The 20261-nt window shown below is 42.9% G+C and overlaps 1 protein-coding gene across 1 annotated transcript; it reads right to left on the reverse strand.

The window, feature by feature from the left end:
- Window positions 1-3703: 3703 nt before the first annotated feature.
- Window positions 3704-11493, reverse strand: lsm8 (LSM8 homolog, U6 small nuclear RNA associated). The gene is made up of 4 exons (XM_078219860.1): window positions 11373-11493; window positions 8064-8104; window positions 5893-6020; window positions 3704-3968 (listed from the first exon to the last, which is right to left on the reverse strand). The coding sequence occupies exons 1-4, from the start codon at window positions 11401-11403 to the stop codon at window positions 3878-3880; spliced, it is 291 nt and encodes a 96-aa protein (XP_078075986.1). The 5' UTR covers window positions 11404-11493; the 3' UTR covers window positions 3704-3877.
- Between the last annotated feature and the right edge of the window lie 8768 nt (window positions 11494-20261).

Raw genomic sequence — 20261 nt, forward strand, 5'->3', positions numbered from 1 at the left:
CGATCACTCAGACAGTCTCTTTCTCACTCACGTCTGAACATTCTTTCACTCTCACACTCTCTCATCACAGATGATCACCCACTGTAGTTTGACTCATCTTAATAGGTTCGGCATTCTATTCCAGTACCCCGGTTGTGGCCATTCAACCGGACCCGCAAACAGAATCCCGTGTTTCGGCACCAAATTGTTGTAGGTAAAAAGATACCTCTGAGACTGTTAGTGAGTCAAAGTACAGTGGCTTTATTACAAAAGCTTTTGGGAGAGATCTGGCACCTAACAGTGGTCTACCAGATTTATCTCCGAATACAACGAAGTGTGGATATTTATACATTAAGGTTCCCAGTACCAGTCACGACGCAAACACTGGTCTGGTCACGAATCACAGTGCATCTGGTAGCCTCTGGTCACGAATCAGTCTTTGGTTTCACAGCCCTTCCGGCGGCGGCGGCAGCTTTTCCCTTGAAGTAACTGGTGCGGTCGCGGCTGTCCCAGCAGGAGTCTTCCTTTCAAATGGCCATTATCATCTGCAGCTGTTTCCTTTGTTTAACTAGCACACAAACCTGCAGAAACAGGTAAGACTTGCAACGTCCGCAAAATAACATTCACATTTGACTGTCCATCTTTATGAAAATGAAAGTTAAAGAATGAAAGACATGAACAAGTAAGGAAAACATGAATAAATAATTTATATTGATGCCAGGAGCAGTATAAGCCTGGGGAAATCAGCCATGAGGAAGGGCTATGTTTGTGATATATTCTAGGTACAAAATTCATTAACCCTTTGGGTACAAAATTCATTAACCCTTTCCCTTCTTCAGATGCTGTCAGACCTGCTGAGTTTCTCCAGCGGTTTGTGTAATAATTCATCCACCTAATTAGAACTATGGCTCCAAACCTCTTGGCAACCCCTATTTCCCTGTTGTAACCATCAGGTTCTATAGGGATTGTACAGCTATATCTCCATTATTTAGAATGTCAGTTCTTGATTTTCTCAAGGTTTTAAAGTTGACTTTTCCAGAGGATGTGCTTCTTCACAAATTACATCAAGACATTTCATTTTAATTTCAGTAGACTTCATTCCAAACTTTCAGACCACATCCTTACTTCTGCAATAAAGTTTACCTTATACCTCGAGTGAACTTGGCACTCCTCACTTCTTTTGCCATTCCTGCATTTCAACATGCCTTCTCATGTCAAAGTTGATTATTTAATGGATTAATCTTCAAAGGATAGACCCAGAGCAAGCTATATTCCTCTACTGTTGAGTACTTCAGTGAGCCATTTACAATTTAAGGTAAGGTATGTAATTTCTTCCCATTTTATATTTTACATCATAACCTAACGTACTGGGGCTTCGTTTTTTTTTTGCTTGCTGTTGGTCCTTCTCAATGTAAGCTGATTGCAGCAGTGTGGCAATACTCGTGATGCTTTCCACAGAGTAAGTTAATTTACCACAGGGATGTTGTGCAGAGATCATAAGTTCCAGGAAAAAGGTCTTGTGGTACAAGGGGTAGAGTCCCTGCTGCTCAGCCAGATGCTCAAGTGTAAATCCCACTCGAGGACGTTGTGGCCAAGGAAGGCGAGTTCGTAGTGCAGTCAAACAGTTTGAGTATCAACTTGTGAATCAACTTGGATAGCGCTGCTGCCTCAGCTCCAGGGACCCACATTCAATTCCGACCTCAGGTGACTGTGTGGAGATTGCACATTCTCCGCATGTCTGCGTGGGTTTTATCCAGGTGCTCCAGTTTCCTCCCGCACGCCCAAAGGTGTGTGGGTTAGGTTGATTGCCCCTTAGCGTCAGGGGGACTAGCAGGGTAAATACATGGGGTTACAGGGATAGGACCTGGGTGGGATTGTTGTCGGTGCAGGTTCAATGGGCTAAATAGCCTCCTCTGCACTGTAGGGGTTCTATGATTCTATAAATCCTTCCAACATACGGCAAGCTGTAAGAGCAGGAGAGGCAACAGCAAACCATTACAGTACTTTGCCAAGCATAGCCATGTACCAGGGCATGGTACCTCAAGAGAAACATGTTCCAGAACACCAAATCCTGCTGCAGATCTCCCTTCCCTTTGGCAAATACTTAAACTTCAGTAACTGAGAGAATAGGGAGAGGACAACATCTCATTAATGATTCATTTTAACCTTTGAAGGTAAAGACTGGTTACATAGATGTAACATATTAAATGAATTTCATAAATCCCCCCACAAATCAACACAATCCACTATCCCTCACAAATACATTTTTCTTATATTTTACCCAATTGCTCATTACCCTTAGATTACAAGTCAGATTTATAGATAAATTAATATTTTCTGATATGTTAGCTACACTATTTTGAATTCTACATTTGTTTTAAAGTTGATGCTTATCTGTGGTTTGTTGGAATATGGATTTGAAGTACAGACCAGTCATATAGTTTCCATTTTCATAGAATTACATAGAAAACACAACACAAACAGGTCATTGGACCCATTTAGTGTATGCTGGTGTTTATATATCACACAACTTTTCCTGTCATTCCCTTGACATCCTTAACAAAAATCTGTATCTTTCAAGCCTGAAGCTCCAATTTTGCTAACACTCTCAGCATTTTGGGATGTCAGAATTCCAAATTTCTACTGCCTCTTCTGAAAAAAAACCCTTATCCTCCGATAATGAGTTCAGCATATTGACTGACACAATGAATTATAGTTCCCACTTTTAGTCTTTAATCCAGTATAAAATACAGATCCTTTCTGCAAGCCCCTGGAGAAATAAAGGCAAAATACTGCGGATGCTGGAATCTGAAACGAGAACAGAAAATGCTGGAAAATCTCAGTAGGTCTGACAGCATGCGAGAGAGAATAGAGCCACCGTTTCATCCTGACTCGAAACGTTGGCTCTGCTCTCTCTCCACAGGTGCTGTCAGACCTGCTGAGATTTTCCAGCATTTTCTGTTTCTGCCCCTGGAGAAATACCTTCTCACCACAAATTCAAAAGTCTATCCCCGCTGTGAAATGGGTCCCTGTAACACCTGATTCATGCGTTCAGATAATAATTTGGCATGTTTTAGTAGATTACACTCAAAATATTTTACAGCACTTGAGAAACCATCCAAAAAATACCAAATCGCAGCTTTTCAAAAAAAGAAACAGTTCTCACTGATGTAGACTAGTGGTGCTGGTATTTAACTGGAGCTTTTTTTGGAAACAATGCCATTGACATTGGCCAGAGACTCGAGACCAAAGTAGAAGCACAAGTCGGGAACCGCACATACAATTTTTCTGAAAACCTGTGCCTTAGTTTCAGATTCTTTGGGAAGGAAATAAATAAGCAGCAAATTAACTTCTTGGAGTAGGAGAGTAGGATTATTTTAAGGATGGGCATTAAGTAAAGGATATGGAAGTATAACAAGTGAAAAGTTGTCTCACTTTGTTACAGAAATATACAAGGCAGTAAGCAGACAGCCAAATACAAGTAATTCAATTTTACTGACCAGTTTATAATTCTGGAAACTGGACTCTGTTGGTAAGTATTTATTACTTTACAAAGAATAAAAAGTGTTTAAGGCATTACTATTTTAACTAAAACTGCTCAAATAAATTTTTGGAGCTCAGCAAAAGGAAAAACATGTTTACGTACAATTAACCAATCCTGCGTTTAGTTTAAAATTGTATGTTAAGTTTATTTTCCATTTATCAGCAAGAACTCAATACAATCAAGTTTTAAGAAATATTTATGTACATATTCAAAACTACAAAGACATAAAAATATTCAAATAGGAAATACTATTTCATCCTTTGGACATGGAACAGTCTACATGCACTATTGCGAAAGCATCAGCTTTCCACCCTTCACAATGCCAGCCACGCATTCACAAAGTCCCTGCTTCTTTCAGTGTACCACAGAGTTCAAAGGTTCAGCTCTGATATTTCCTAAATCCAACGCAGAATCTGTCTCTTCATCTATTTCACCAATCACCGCCCTGTGATACAAGAGGTCAATAGTGATGACGTGTTCAATCTTGTGGCATTAGCTACAACATTCCACTGCAGCTCATCCAGCTAAATGATTGTATAAGTACGAGACAAGTAACATTCCAGTATAATTTACACAAAATTCTCATATTGTTGACTAGAAACAAAGACAGTAAAAAGTCTCACAACGCCAAGTTAAAGTCCAACAGGTTTATTTGTCACTAGCTTTCTGAGTCTCAGGCTCCTTCATCAGGTGAGTGAGGACTTGTGTTCACAAACAGGTCATAAACAGACACACACTCAATTTACAAGATAATGGTTGGAATGCGAGTCATTACAGCTAATCAAGTCTTAAAGGCACAGACAATGTGAGTGGAGAGAGGGTTAAGCACAGGTTAAAGAGATGTGTATTGTCTCCAGCCAGGACAGTTAGTGAGATTTTGCAAGCCCAGGCAAGTCGTGGGGGTTACAGATAGTGAGAGATGAACCCAAGATCCCGGTTGAGGCCGTCCTCATATGTACGGAACTTGGCTATCAGTTTCTGTTCAGCAATTCTGCGTTGTCGTGTCGTGTGAAGGTCACCTTGGAGAACGCTTACCCGAAGATCAGAGGCTGAATGCCCGTGACTGCTGATGTGTTCCCCGACTGGAAGGGAACACTCCTGCCTGGTGATTGTCGAGCGGTGTTCATTCATTCGTTGTCGTTATCTTGGGTTCATGTCACACTATCTGTAACCCCCACGACTTGCCTGGGCTTGCAAAATCTCACTAACTGTCCTGGCTGGAGACAATACACACATCTTTAACCTGTGCTTAACCCTCTCTCCACTCACATTGTTTGTACCTTTAAGACTTGATTACCTGTAAAGATTCGCATTCCAACCATCATCTTGTAAATTGAGTTTATGTCTGTATATGACCTGTTTGTGAACACAAGTCCTCACTCACCTGATGAAGGAGCCGGAGACTGCGAAAGCTAGTGTCAAATAAACCCGTTGGACTTTAACCCGGTGTTGTGAGACTTCTTACTGTGGTTACCCCGGTCCAATGCCGGCATCTCCACATCATAGAAACAAAGAAGCAGAGAAAAGCTCCAACATTAAAGTTGTTTTGACCCACAATTATGGTCAATGCATTTTAGTTGTTCATTTATACCTTAAAAACCTATGGTAAGAATTGCTTAATGCAACTTCTACTTTTATTATTGATTAGCACCAGTTCAGAAGCTGCAAAGTATTCAGGTTTCAGTCATTTTGTTGTCTATACTTAACTACTACTTTTTTCCCATCACTTTAAACTAAATTTATCTGTTTTCTATCTTATTAAAATTGTAGAAAGCATAAAGGCCAATCCTGTGAACATTTTTTTTATTCTTTCACGGGATGTGGATATTGCTGGCTGGGCGAGCATTTTATTGCCCTAATTGTCCTTGAGAAGGTGATGAATTGCCTTCTTGAACCACTGCAGTCCATAGTGAGCAGATGCTCCCACAGTGCTGTTCGGGAAGGGGTTCCAGCATTGTGACCCAGGAACAGTGATATGGTTCCAAGTCAGGATGTTGTGTGTGGCTTAGAGGGAAACTTGCAGGTGGCGGTGTTCCCATGCGTCTGCTGCCCTTGCCCTTCTAGATAATATAAGTCACGGGTTTGAAAGGTGTTGTCAAAGAAGCCTTGGTGAGTTGCTGCAGCGCATCTTGTAGATGGTACACATTGCTGCTACTGTGGGTCGTAGTGGAGGGAGAGGATGTTGAAGGTGATGGATGGGGCAGTAATCAAGCAGGCTGCTTTTGATAAATAATATATAAAGCTTGATTAGTTTAAAATGTAATGAATGATTCAAAGACAGCAGTTGGTGTATGAAAACCTTTACAGTGGTATGGTTTTAAAACAGTACATCATTGGTAGAAGAATCAATATAATCCACAAACACTTACACATTGTCTCCTCTCACGATGTACAAGCCAAGCACTACTTGTTCCACGCCTTGTTGTGAACTAAATACTCGCTCATGGCTCTCATCCAGGATTAGGTTGATTGTCTGGTCAAATCCCTTTAATGTTCCCTGTGATAAGAAGCAACTGAAAGTTGTTCAGAATTCCATACATTTGTGTGTAAAGGCTAAGTTCCTATTAGTTAAATAACAGTAACCTGTAATTTTGCCAAAATTCTCAAAAGACTTTACAAGATGCATCATTTATGGCAGCAATAAAACTGAGTCTATAACCCGAATTAAACACATCATGTCATGCAGACACAGCAAAGAGCATAGTGAGAAATAGCTAGGGAGGAGAAAAAGCTTTTCCTGGCAGCATCAAGACTTTTGAGACATGAGCTTGAAAATCCAGTGTGCCCATTTTCCAGCATATGGGTGCAGGAATTGACCCAAAATGGACTGGCCTGAAGCTTCAGGCCTCATTATCATTAGGCTGATGAGCTGCAGACACCTAGCAGCTGTTCACAGGCGGCATTTGGGTTGGGGGCAATCCAGGGGGTGATGAGGGGATGCGAGAAGCAGGCAGAGAGGAATCAGAAGCCAAGACTGGGAGGCAGAAGTTGGTCTCAAAGGATTGGCAACCATGCAAATTACAGCAGCCACAAACATTTTCACCGGGTTACAGGTTAATGTGGAAGTCTGGTGGCACAGTGGGTAGCATCCCTGCCTCTGCCAGAAGCTGAGTTCGAGTCCCACCCCAGGATTTGATGGCTGAGGAAGGTACGTTCATAATATAGTCCAACAAGTTGAGTTGCAAACAGCAAATCCTTCCAACATGCCATTGGCTGCTGGTAAGAGCGGGTGAGACTCCTGGTCAGCCATGCTTGATGTGGAGTGACGCCCCTCAAGCTATAAGCCTCTGGTGACAGACTAGCAACTTGTTCCGGGAACAATTAGCTAAGGAAACAGACAAAAGTCTGCCTTAGTGCACCACTAGGTGCGGGAAGAGAATTGGAATTGGACAGGTTGATATAGACTAATGAATTAAATTTCAACTAAACTAACTACCCAAGAAAAAAGCAAATTTAAATCAGTGCTAAATTAATTTACCTCTATAATTCCAAAATACTCTGGAACCATGCTATTAATGGGAGATAAGACCATGATAATTAAGGTAAGCAAGGTCTCATTTTTTAATCAAGAAGATGTAGCGACAACAAATTAAGGCAATAGCCTTTTTTGTAATGCCCAGGAATATATTAAGCTGGGAAAAATAAAATACTTCCTCATTTAGCAACCAGAATGTGGCTCTCATTAATGCTTAATTATCAGATGTTATTTCAGAGACTTTTCTTAATTCACAAAGTTTTATACAACAGGAGGCCATTTGACCTGATTTATCTCTACTAACTGAGACAGTTATTTGTTTATTCTCATTCAGGGTAAAAAAAAGGATTGGAATGGAAACAAGATGTTGGTGTAAGCAACAAAGAAGAGAGCAGATGTGGCCTTATCTGTGATTGACACAATGGCAGTAGCAAGCTCCTGCAAGGTGGAAAGGGCGAGGGAGTGGCCGTGAATATCTACTCCAAGTGCTTTCTTCCACCTGCCCCCATGCCCCCTCCCCAAATGCACACATAAGAAAGAAACACAGAACACCCCATCCAAAATAAAAATTCTCAGTAGCAAGTATAAATAAAATTAGATCATTTTTGTCGATTAACTATTGGTATATAGGTGTGGGAAGAGTCTCCTGTTTTTTTTAAACTCCTGCATTGGCTGTACTTCCTCACCTCATCCTCCAACCCAGTGGACCAATTTGCCAATTAGCATGGGCGAGCACCACGAGTGGATAGTTATGTCTTCAACAATCCTTCATAGTGTTGCTATTGGCCTGGAAATGCTTTACAGCATAATAGCTTCAAACAAATTTGTGAGCCACTTTTATGTGTTCCAGATTTAAACATGGTACCATTTTTACACACAGCACCAAAGGTTGTAGCCTCTTTCATAGTCCACTGGTTCATTGAAGTCTTCCTTACAAACTGTGGTTACGTTAAGCTAAAACAACTAGATTATTTGTATTTTTCCACTGGAATTCCATAACTGAGATATCAATAACCAAGATTTAGACTTCAATTGGCAAGATGTTCAAAATGAAAGTTAACTCACCACAATCATTCTTCCATCGGCTGTAACAACTGCAACGGTACCTGAAGACTCAAGTTAAGGTAGAATATTGACTTGTACCTCTCCTGCTTAATCAATATCACCACCTTCTCAAGGACAATTAGGGATGGGCAACAAATGCTAGCCTTGCGAGGACACACTCATCCCACAAAGGGATCAAAATAATCCCTAGGCAAAGGTCAATTTCCATATTTTTGCTAACGTCCAGCATTACCTCCAATGTTCTCATATTGCCTGACAACTAGTGGAACTTTACATTCAAAAGATTCAACCAAAAATTCCAGGTTTCACCACCACCCTCCTAACCACAACCCCATTCTCCAGCCATCTGGTGAACCAAATACCAGACAGACTCAGTGCTGGATTCAAAACTGAACTTCAAGTCCCATTCCCAATCTGTCGCCAAGATAACCGAATGCCGGGTCCACGATATAATTCATCTCTACTCTTTATTTTACTCTGACTGCAACTGAAATCCTCATTCAAGCTTTTGTTACCTCTGGACTCAATTTCTCCAATGTTCTCCCACCGGCTTCCACCCTTCAACATCAATTCATCCAAACCTCCCCCACCAAGATCCCACTGTTTTACCACCCTCATGTCGGTCAGCATTCAATGGCTTTTTGTCCAACCCACTGGAAGCAAAATCCTTATCCTCAACCATGTGTACATCCATGGCCTCCCCCTTTGATCTCCTGTGCACACACTCAGCGATCTCTCTGCTACTCTTGAATGCCTACTCTCCGTCTTTGCAACCCTCAAACCTATCTTAAGTACAATTTTCATCCTCTCTAATTCTTACACCATTGTTTTAGGTCATTTGTGAGACGCATCGGGACATTTTCTAAGTTAAAGATATCAAAGAGCTGCAAATTGTTATATTGGGTGGCTGTTTTTGTGTCATCAGAACAAAATGGGAATCAAACACAAATGCTCCCTTGACTAAACATATTCAGAAAAACAATCAACAAACTTTACCGAGGCTGCCCTAAGTAGGCATTTTTGATCATTTGCCTACTCACCATACCCCTCAATTATTCCAGTACCTGTCATCATCAAAAAAAGAGTAAGCCTGATTAATTACTGAATTGAAAATATTTAAACAGAAAATTCAGAAGACAACACTGGATCTCCATATGAAAGTTAATGAAAATATACAAAAAGGTTTGAGACAATTTCTAACCAATGCACATAAAAAAATAAAAAGAGCAGCAAACCTCCTGAATTTTATGCAAGGAACATAGCAACAGGAGTAGACCAATCAGTCTGAGCACATACCACCATTCTACTGGCTAATCTGGAACAAACCTGTGGACAGCAGCTTTGAGCATAAAGTTAATTGTTCCATGTATGATACCCAGACCAGCTAAGATATTCTCATAATCAACTGACTGACAGAAAATATTCTGTTACCATGCAGCAGTATCATTTTTACTGCTAATATTTCAATTTACAAGGGAAACAGAACAACAATATGACTGCTATATGCTTGCAAAGCACCGCAGCAATATGGGACTACAACTACAGTACAGAAAATTCACCACTATAATATTCAAAAGGCCATTACTATAGAATAGAAATATCACTACTACAATACTGGATTACACCAGACAAAATTACACATTTTGTATCAGTATCTTAATCATACAATTCAATCAAATTACATGGAAAATATTCAACTCTTAGTTTTCCAAGGGAAATCTTGTACTAATGGCGCTAATACTGAAAACATAAATTTGAAGTTTCAATCCCAATTTACACCCAAACATTTATGCTCCAGGGGAGGGGGATGTATTAAGTGAGAAGATAAGAAATAAGAATGGGCCATTCAACTCCTCGAACTTGCTCCCCCTGTCAGTACGATCACAGTCAATTTTTGACTTCAGCTATACTTTCTCGCCCTATCTCCCTTTCTAAAGATTGCCTTAAAACCAAATATCTATTGTTTTAGATTTAATTTACTCAATGAACAAATATCTCTGAAATAGAGAATATCAAAGGTTCACAACTTTTGAGTGAGGAATTTGTCATCTCAGTCCTAAATTGTTAAATCCCTTAACATAGAAACATAGAAAACATAGAAACCCTACAGTGCAGAAGGAGGCCATTCGGCCCATCGAGTCTGCACCGACCACAATCCCACCCAGGCCCTCCCCCCACATATTTTACCCACTAATCCCTCTAACCTACGCATCCCAGGACTCTAAGGGACAATTTTTAACCTGGCCAATCAACCTAACCCGCACATCTTTGGACTGTGGGAGGAAACCGGAGCACCCGGAGGAAACCCACGCAGACACGAGGAGAATGTGCAAACTCCACACAGACAGTGACCCGAGCCGGGAATCGAGGCTGAGGCTTATTCTGAGGCTGTGCTCCCTAGTTCAAGACTTCTCAATCAGGGAAAAACCTGTCAAACCCATTCAAACCTTATGCTTCAATGAGATTATCACCCATTCTTTGAAATTCTAAGAAATACAGGCTGAGTCAATTGAATCTCTCCACATAGGACAATCCCATCATCCCAGACCCACTAATCAGTCTAGTCAACTTCTGTCCACACTCCCTCCAAGTTGAGTTTAGTCCTCCTTAAAGTAAAGAGATCAAAACCCATACTCCAGCTGCAGTCTCACCAGAGTTCTATACAATTGGAACAAGACTCCTTCGCGCCTATAGATAAAATTAACATTAACAATGTGCAGACACATTACTGAGTATTCACCAGAACAACCTAGGTAGCAAGTGCTTCTGTATCCAACTGCAATCTAGTAATATTCTTCCGATTTAAAAAACCTCCAAGGTGTTAAAGGAATCTATTGTAGAGTTTATGGATAAAACCGCCAGGAATCACCCATGTTGATGATGCCAAGTACAAATTATGTTACATGAAGCAGATCATTCCTCAGCTTAGTGCAGGGGTGCAGATAGTTACCAAGCCCCCATATAATCTCCAGGATCCCCTATATATATATATCCCTGAGACCCCCCCCCAGATATATCCCTGAGACCCCCCCAGATATATCCCTGAGACCCCCAGATATATCCCTGAGACCCCCAGATATATCCCTGAGACCCCCATATATATCCCTGAGACCCTCAGATATATCCCTGAGACCCCCATATATATCCCTGAGACCCCCAGATATATCCCTGAGATTTCACCATATATATATATATATATATATTGCTCCACAATTCCCATTCCCATTCCCATCCCCCTTCCCCCATCTACATATATATCCGAGACCCCGGTCTCTCCATCTTTCCGGACCGGTGCCGGCTGCAGGATACGGTTGATGTAAGTCTCCAAGGCCGAGGTCATATTGCTGCCGAGCGGCGACTTCAGCCGGAAATTCCCGCTCTCAGCGCCAGGCCTGCTGGGTAAACAGCCGAGCGCCCGAGCAACTCCGAGCGCCCGAGCAACTCCGAACACCCGAGAGCCAAGCAGCCCCGAGCGCCCGAGCAGCCCCGAGTGCCGGAGCAGCCCCGAGCACCCGAGCAACTCCGAACACCCGAGAGCCAAGCAGCCCCGAGCGCCCGAGCAGCCCCGAGCATCCGAATGCCGAGCACCAGCAGCCCCGAGCCCCGAGCCCCAGCAATGGAAGACCGAGAGCAGGAGCAAGGGCCTGACTCTTCTGGATCCTTCCACAGAGAAACAACCTGCTGAGGTGGAAACAGCCCTGTTAGCATCTTAGAGTGAACAGAGGAATGATAGGGTCGTATCAAGATTTTTTAAAGCTTATTTATTAGTGTCACAAGTAGGTTTACATTAACACTGCAATTAAGTTACTGTGAAAATCCCCCATTCGCCACACTCCGGCGCCAGAGTGCCTGTTCGGGTACACTGAGGGAGAATTCAGCATGGTCAATGCACCTAACCAACACGTTTTTCGTACTGTTGGAGGAAACCGGAGCACCCGGAGGAGACCCACGCAGACACGGGGAGAACGTGCAAACTCCACACAGACGGTGACCCAAGCCGGGAATCGAATCCGGGTCCGTGGCACTCTGAGGCAGCAGTGCTAACCTCTGTGTGCTGAGGAAAGAAACCCATGACCCATTCACCGTCTGACCTGCTGCACTTGATGGGCTACAGTTACATTTATATGGTGCATAAAACATGCTGTAGAATTGCTGAGTTTCAATGTCTGGCCACCAAGAATTCATAAACTGCAATTTATTAAATACTCTGAGCTTCTACCCTGCCCATGGTCCTGGGAGAACTCCCCCACTTCCATCATGTAGCCCTTTAATTCGCCCTGTCATTACCCAGTCCACATCTCCCTCATTTAAGTTGGAAAAACCAGTGGTACTGAGATGTAACAGTGTACGTGTGCAAAGCATTTTATGACATACAGATTGAACAATTATTATTGAAAAACTATTTATGGAGGGCGTGATCTTACCAGCCGTTCATGCCACACTCCTGCTGCAATGAGGTCGGAGAATTTGGCGCCCAGCCAAACCTCTGTTCACTGCAATGGGATAGAAAATCCCACCAGCGCGAACGGCCATAACATTCCGGCCATAGGGTGAAGTACGGATTAAGCTGATGGATAGTCCATTGTTTCTCCTGCCTCTCATTTTGTTGTTTAAAGAAGAAAAGATGAAGGCTAGTTGTAGACTAGTTCATTATGTAGTCCTGGAACCCTATTGTTTGGTTTGATTATATGCCCAGAGTGTGTGATTGTGCCAGTTGGCTGTGCTGTAGATGTTCTCAGGCTGGTGTCTCAGTGTGGACAACCTGGGACATCCCTTTGGCGTACCCAGTGGGTATAGGTCTTGCTGCGTAGGCCTCTGGAGGAGCTTCCATTTTAAATGAAGCAAATCGTACCCCAGCTCTGGACATGTTTGTAGGCTGGATGGCTGGGGGGATACTGTGGCATGTGCTGGTTCCGATACCTGTAATAGGTGACGCCAGTTTCATACACAGTGGGCACCATCCAAGGCTACCACATAACTATTCGGCTGCAAGGCATGGTTATGTACCACCGCCAACTTGTGTGCTTGGTCTGGATCCTTACCATTTGACCAGGTATGAGAGGGTGAAGTCTGTGGGCTTTTTAATCATGATGCTTCTTCCCCCTTTATCAGCATTCCGTGAGGGAACCACTGGCATTGGTATTGGGTTTGGACTGCAAAAACAGCCTTGGCAGTAGGAATTCCCTGGTGCACTTGTAGAATATTCACTGTGCTGACAAGGGCAAAACCTGTATTGGTATGTTTCACAGACTGAGTGCAGCATAGTAATCTGTGTGATCCCGGGCATATTGCACTAGAAGATACTTAGCTGAGTCTACCACTCGTTCCACCAGACCGTTGGACTGTGGGTATAGGAGGCTGCTTGTGATGTGTTCAAAGTCCCAAGTGTGTGCAAAGTTTCTAAATTCAGTGGAGACGAATTGGCGAGTGTAGTCTGTCATGAGTCTCTAAGGGACACCATATGTGGCGGTCTCTTGAGCTTGATTATGACTCTGTTACTCATCATGTTTAGCAGGTAGTCAAGTTCAAAGCACCCAGAATACAAGTTGACTAAGACCTAATGTTATTTACCATTCCATTCAAAGATGTCAGTTGGGGGAGACGTATGATGTAAAGGCAGGAGCGGCTGCACTTTCATGAGCTCTGGTGCTACTTTTAATCTGTTTTTTTATGATTATGCTTAACCTAAAATTAAACAAAGAAATAACTGATGCATGTAAAAATGGTACAGCAATTATCATGGGGGATTTTAATCTGCATGTCGATTGGTCAAACCAGGTCAATCAAGGCAGCCTTGAGGAGGAGTTCATAGAATGTATCCGCTATAGTTTTGTCGAACAGTATGTAGTGGAACCTACGAGGGAGTAAGCTATCCTAGATCTGGTCCTGTGTAATGAGACAGGAATAATTAATGATCTCACAGTTAGGGATCTTCTTGGAAGAAGCGATCACAGTATAGTTGAATTTAGAATACAGATGGAGCATGTGAAGGTAAAATCCAATACCAGTGTCTTGTGCTTAAACACAGGAGACTGCAATGGGAAAAGGGATAATCAGCCATGGATATCTAAGGAAATAAAGGTGGGTATCAAATTGAAAGAAAATGCATACAGAGTGACAAAGATAGTGGGAAACTAGAGGATTGGGAAATCTTTAACGGTCAACAAAAAGCCACGAAAAAAGCTATAAAGAAAAGTAAGATAGATTCAGAGTGTAAACTAGCTTAGAATGTAAAATCAGATAACAAAGGTTTCTACAAATATATAAAAATGAAAAAGAGTGACTAAGGTAAACATAAGTCCTTTCGAGGATGAGAAGGGAGATTTAAAAATGGGAAATGAGGAAATGGCCGAGATATTGAATAGGTATTTTGTGTTGGTCTTCACAGTGGAAGAAGGTAGGGCAGTTGATGTCATATACATGGATTTTAGTAAGGCGTTTGATAAGGTCCCCCATGGTCGGCTTATGATGAAAGTGAGGAGGTGTGGGATAGGGGGAAAGTTGGCCGATTGGATAGGTAACTGGCTGTCTGATCGAAGACAGAGGGTGGTGGTCGATGGAAAATTTTCGGATTGGAGGCAGGTTGCTAGCGGAGTGCCGCAGGGATCAGTGATTGGTCCTCTGCTCTTTGTGATTTTTATTAATGACTTAGAGGAGGGGGCTGAAGGGTGGATCAGTAAATTTGCTGATGACACCAAGATTGGTGGAGTAGTGGATGAGGTGGAGGGCTGTTGTAGGCTGCAAAGAGACATAGATAGGATGCAAAGCTGGGCTGAAAAATGGCAAATGGAGTTTAACCCCGATAAATGTGAGGTGATTCATTTTGGTAGGACAAATTTAAATGTGGATTACAGGGTCAAAGGTAGGGTTCTGAAGACTGTGGAGGAACAGAGAGATCTTGGGGTTCATATCCACAGATCTCTAAAGGTTGCCACTCAAGTGGATAGAGCTGTGAAGAAGGCCTATAGTGTGTTAGCTTTTATTAACAGGGGGTTGGAGTTTAAGAGCCGTGGGGTTATGCTGCAACTGTACAGGACCTTGGTGAGACCACATTTGGAATATTGTGTGCAGTTCTGGTCACCTCACTATAAGAAGGATGTGGAAGCGCTGGAAAGAGTGCAGAGGAGATTTACCAGGATGCTGCCTGGTTTGGAGGGTAGGTCTTATGAGGAAAGGTTGAGGGAGCTAGGGCTGTTCTCTCTGGAGCGGAGGAGGCTGAGGGGAGACTTAATAGAGGTTTATAAAATGATGAAGGGGATAGATAGAGTGAACGTTCAAAGACTATTTCCTCGGGTGGATGGAGCTATTACAAGGGGACATAACTATAGGGTTTGTGGTGGGAGATACAGGAAGGATATCAGAGGTAGGTTCTTTACGCAGAGAGTGGTTGGGGTGTGGAATGGACTGCCTGCAGTGATAGTGGAGTCAGACACTTTAGGAACATTTAAGCGGTTATTGGATAGGCACATGGAGCACACCAGGACGATAGGGAGTGGGATAGCTTGATCTTGGTTTCAAATAAAGCTCGGCACAACATCGTGGGCCGAAGGGCCTGTTCTGTGCTGTACTGTTCTATGTTTCTAAGACACAAATAATATGCCAAAAATTGATGACAAGGGGGCAATGGTAGGTGAGGATCTAGAAACTATTATCACAAAAGAGATAGTGTTGGACAAGCAAATGGGGCTAAAGGTAGACAAGTCTCCTGGCCCTGATTGAATGCATCCCAGGGTACTAAAAGAGATGGCGGGGGAAATAGCAAATGCACTAGTGGTAATTTACCAAAATTTGCTGGATTCTGGGGCGGTTCCGGCAGTTTGGAAAACAGCAAATGTGACGCCACTGTTTAAAAAAGGAGGTAGACAAAAGGCAGGTAACTATCGGCCAGTTAGCTTAACTTCTATAGTGTGGAAAATGCTTGAATTTATCATCAAGGATGAAATAGTGAGACATCTGGATAGAAATTGTCCCATTGGGCAGACACAGCATGGGTTCATGAAAGGCAGGTCATGTTTAACTAATTTACTGGAATTCTTTTGAAGACATTACAAGCGCAGTGGACAATGGGGAACCAATGGATGTGGTTTACCTGGATTTCCGGACGGCGTTTGACAAGCTAGTTTACACTCCTAATCTATCTTACTTTTCTTTATAGCTTTTTTTGTGGCTTTCTGTTGACCATTAAAGATTTCCCAATCCTCTAGGCTGCTACGTAAGATAAACATGCACGGTGTTACAGGTAATATATTAGCATGGATCGAGGATTGGTTAACAGAAAGCAAAGAGTGGGAATAAACGGGTATTTTTCTGATTGGCAATCAGTGACTAGTGCCTCAGGGATCAGTGTTGGGACCACAATTGTTTACAATTTACATAGGTGATTTGGAGTTGGGGAACCAAGTGTCAAAGTTCGCAGATTGACACAGATGAGTGGTAGAGCCAAGGGTGCAGAGAATACTGAAAGTCTGCAAAGGGATATAGATAGTTTAAGTGAGTGGGCAAGGGTCTGGCAGATGGAGTACAATGTTGGTAAATGTGAGGTCATCCATTTTGAGAGGAATAACAGCAAAATGGACTATTATTTAAATAGTAAAAAATTGCAGCATGCTGCTGTGCAGAGGGACCTGGGTGTCCTTGTGCATGAATTGCAAAAAGTTGGTTTGCAGGTGTAGCAGGTAATTAAGAAGGCAAATGGAATTTTGTCCTTCATTGCTAGAGGGATGGAGTTTAAAAACAGGGAGGTTATGTTGCAGCTGCATAAGGTGCTGGTGAGGCCACACCTGGAGTACTGTGTACCAAAACAATTAGGATGTTTTGGTATCCTACTTGAGGAAGGATATACTGGCGCTAGAGGGGGTGCAGAGGAGATTCACTCGGTTGATTCCGGAGTTGAGAGGGTTGGCTTATGAGGAGAGACTGAGTAGACTGGGAGTATACTCATTGGAACTTAGAAGATTGAGGGGGGATCTTATAAAAACATATAAAATTATGAAGGGAATAGATAAGATAGAAGCAGGGAGGTTGTTTCCACTGGCAGGTGAAACTAGAACTAGGGGCATGGCCTCAAAATGAGGTCATGATGTGGTTGTTGGTGTTAAACCTGGTGTTGTTAAAACTCTTACTCAAAATAAGGAGCAGCACATTCAGGACTGAGTTGAGGAGAAACTTCCTTCACCCAAAAGGTTGTGAATCTGTGGAATTCCCTGCCCAGTGAAGCAGTTGAGGCTACCTCGTTGAATGTTTTTAAGGCAAAGATAGATAGATTTACGACCAGTAAAGGAATTAAGGGATATGGTGAGCAGGCGGGTAAGTAGAGCTGAGTCCACGAGAAGATCAGCCATAATCTTATTGAATCGCGGAGCAGGCTCGAGGGGCCAGATGGCCTACTCCTGTTCCTAGTTCTAATGTTCTTATCTAACCATGTTAGGTTGGTCTTCCATTTTGATTTGGCTGTGTGGGTAATGGCAGTGGTCACTTGATTACTTGGTTCGTGGAATGAATGGTGGACGTTTTATCTGGTTGTTAGGGTTTCTCTGATGTGGAGAAATGGGTTGAATCGTGTTGATAAGGGGGCCTGAATGGCACATCTGCGGTACCTAGAGAAAGGGAGGGTTTGCTTTGTTCAATGTGTAAGAGTGATGTGAATATGCTTGACTTGTTTGCCCTTATTCTAGTGTGTTGTTGAACAGGTTAGGGCAGTAGTGGCTGTGTTTGGCCGAGTCAGGTGGAGGCTATGTTGGATGGGGAGGTAGGTGGACCTCCGCCAAGACGTCCCCTTTTGGGGGTTTCTCGACTGCTCTGTCTCCTAAGAGTTCTGCTCTGTCTCCTACTTGGTTCCATGGGGATGTAGTGTCCTGTTGGCTGCGGGGCCTGAGTTCAAGTCTGAATGCTTCTGTTCAGCGTTGTTGGAGTCTCTCTTCGGTTAGAGATTAGGCTGCTTGGAGGAGAAGGTCGCCTCCACCAAGTGGTCTTAAATGGAGACTTCAGTCTGTTCATCCTCTAGTTTGGGCTCCCCTGGGAGGGCAATATCTTGTTCCTTGTAAGGATTATGCTCTTCTGTTCACAGTATCCTTCCTGTGAAAGTGTATGCGGAAAAACTGCGTCTGGCGTCCATTGGATAATGCTGATGCTCCTCTCTCTTTGGTGTTTCCTTTCTTTATCCGGATAGGTGGGGTGTTGATTTGGGGAATTTGTTGTGTCCTCTGGTCAATATAAAATGAAAACTTTCAATAAAAACATCTTTTTAAAAAAATGTCAGTTGCCATGAATGACCATGGGAGAGGATGAAGATTTGTTGTGTTGCAAGCCTAAGCTAAGTGTAGGAATCCTTGTCTTGCTGGTTCCTGCACATGAAAGCATACACTGCCACGCCTCATCTTGTACTGATGACAGTATTGTGGTGTTCCCCTTCTGGGTTATCCTTTTATTGTCTGTAGGTCCTGGGATGATGAATTAGGTTCCGGTTGGTTGCATATTACACCATAAGGGATGCCGTATATTGTGTAGCTCTGTCTCTGTTATCCTGTGGAGGAGGGTGTGCACCATGAGGCCATGTGCTCATGGTTTTATCCTGTTACTCCTCCCCACTCTTTCTGGTAACCTTTTTTATCCGTACGAGAGGAGACACCAACCACAGCGATTGATAATTTGGATCATTTGTATGAATGTTCGCTGGTCTTTACTGTACGTTTATGTGGTATAATGATTGCTGTGTTCTGTACTAGATTTTGGGAATTTGTTGTGTCTTTTGATCAATGTAAAATAAAACTTTCGATAAAAACATCTTTTTTAAAAAATGTCAGCTGCCATGAATGACCATGGGAGGCCCAGGACTTCATACAGGACAGCAGTTCTGTTGCTTGATGCACCTTGAATGCATTGCATGGTGCACATCTGGAGACTTCCCTTTCCATGTCAGCATACATGGAGAGCCTGTATAGTGATTCCTTGGCACTGTATCTCGTTGCTTCCGATCCTGGACACCCCTGCTGAAGTTGTTGAGTGTAGTACCGCTGAAGAGAAGTGGGGATGATGAGTTGCTGGGCATGTAGTGGGAGGCAGAACTGACAATATCCTATTCTTTGTAAGGATTATGCTGTTCTGTTCCTGGTATCCTTCCTGTGAAAGTGTATACGGAAAAACTGCATTTGGTATCTATTGGATAATGGCGAAGCTCCTCTCCCTCTTTGGTGCTTCCTTTCTTTACCCGGATAGGTGGGGTGTTTATTTAGGCTCTGATTTGTTGTAGTTGATCCAAGAGGGTTTTGCTTATCTTGTTGGGAGGAGGAGGGTTGCATCTCTCCCTGACATACCCTGATGTAGAGTTGCCGGCGTTGGACTGGGGTAGGCACAGTAAGTAGTCTCACAACACCAGGTTAAAGTCCAATAGGTTTATTTGGTAGCACGAGCTTTTGGAGGGGCAACACTCCGAAAGCTCGTGCTACCAAATAAATCTGTTGGACTTTAACCTGGTGTTGTGAGACTACTTACTGGCATACCTTGTTGATGGACATCTTGACAATTGGATTATCCTTGATGGAATGTGGTTTAAGTTCTTCTGTGATGGGGAGCCTGATTGGTGCCTTTGATCTGGTTCAGTTATTCATCTCTGAGGAGAAGAATGTGCAGAGCTTGTGAGGAAACTCCCTTGAAGACTCAAGCCATCCCCTCATGTTGATATTTGCAATTGTCTGCATGTGATGTCTGCTTCTAGGGCATCTTTGAGTTCCTGGGTGCTAGGAGAGGACATCACATCTATGGTCATGATGTCTATGTCTTCCTCATGATCTGTAGTGGGTAGGAAAGCTCTGAAAAATGACAGTACAGCTCCTCATCATGTTTGTGGATGACATTGAGATTGTAGCATTTTAGCTTTAGCATCATGTGCTACAGTCATGTAGATGCAATGTGAAGAGGCTTTTTTAGGGTAGTTATGAGTAGCTGAGGATCAGTTTCAACAGTTGCAGGACAACCATAAATGAAGTCATGAAATTTCTGGCAGGCGAAGATTAGAGTGAGGAGTCCCTTGTTGATCTGTGCATAATGAGTCTCAGTGTCAGTGAGGGCTCTTGATGCAAAGACTATTGGTCTGCCATTCTGGATGCAGACTGCACCAAGTCAGTGCTGGGAACATCTGGTGATAAAAATACGGGTACTCGAATGTCAAAATATTGTAGCACCGGTGGGGCTGTAAGTGCT

Source organism: Mustelus asterias, chromosome 9, assembly GCF_964213995.1.
Source record: "Mustelus asterias chromosome 9, sMusAst1.hap1.1, whole genome shotgun sequence".
In the NCBI taxonomy this organism is placed as follows: Eukaryota; Metazoa; Chordata; class Chondrichthyes; order Carcharhiniformes; family Triakidae; genus Mustelus; species Mustelus asterias.

Excerpts from the sequence above, each read along its gene's own strand:
- lsm8 (XM_078219860.1), bottom strand. The coding sequence starts at position 11,403 with ATGACCTCGGCCTTGGAGACTTACATCAACC. Across the intron at positions 6,021-8,063 it reads CCGATGGAAGAATGATTGTG|GGAACATTAAAGGGATTTGA; the intron begins GTGAGTTAACTT and ends TTCTTATCACAG. Across the intron at positions 3,969-5,892 it reads ATCGTGAGAGGAGACAATGT|GGCGGTGATTGGTGAAATAG; the intron begins GTAAGTGTTTGT and ends CTTGTATCACAG.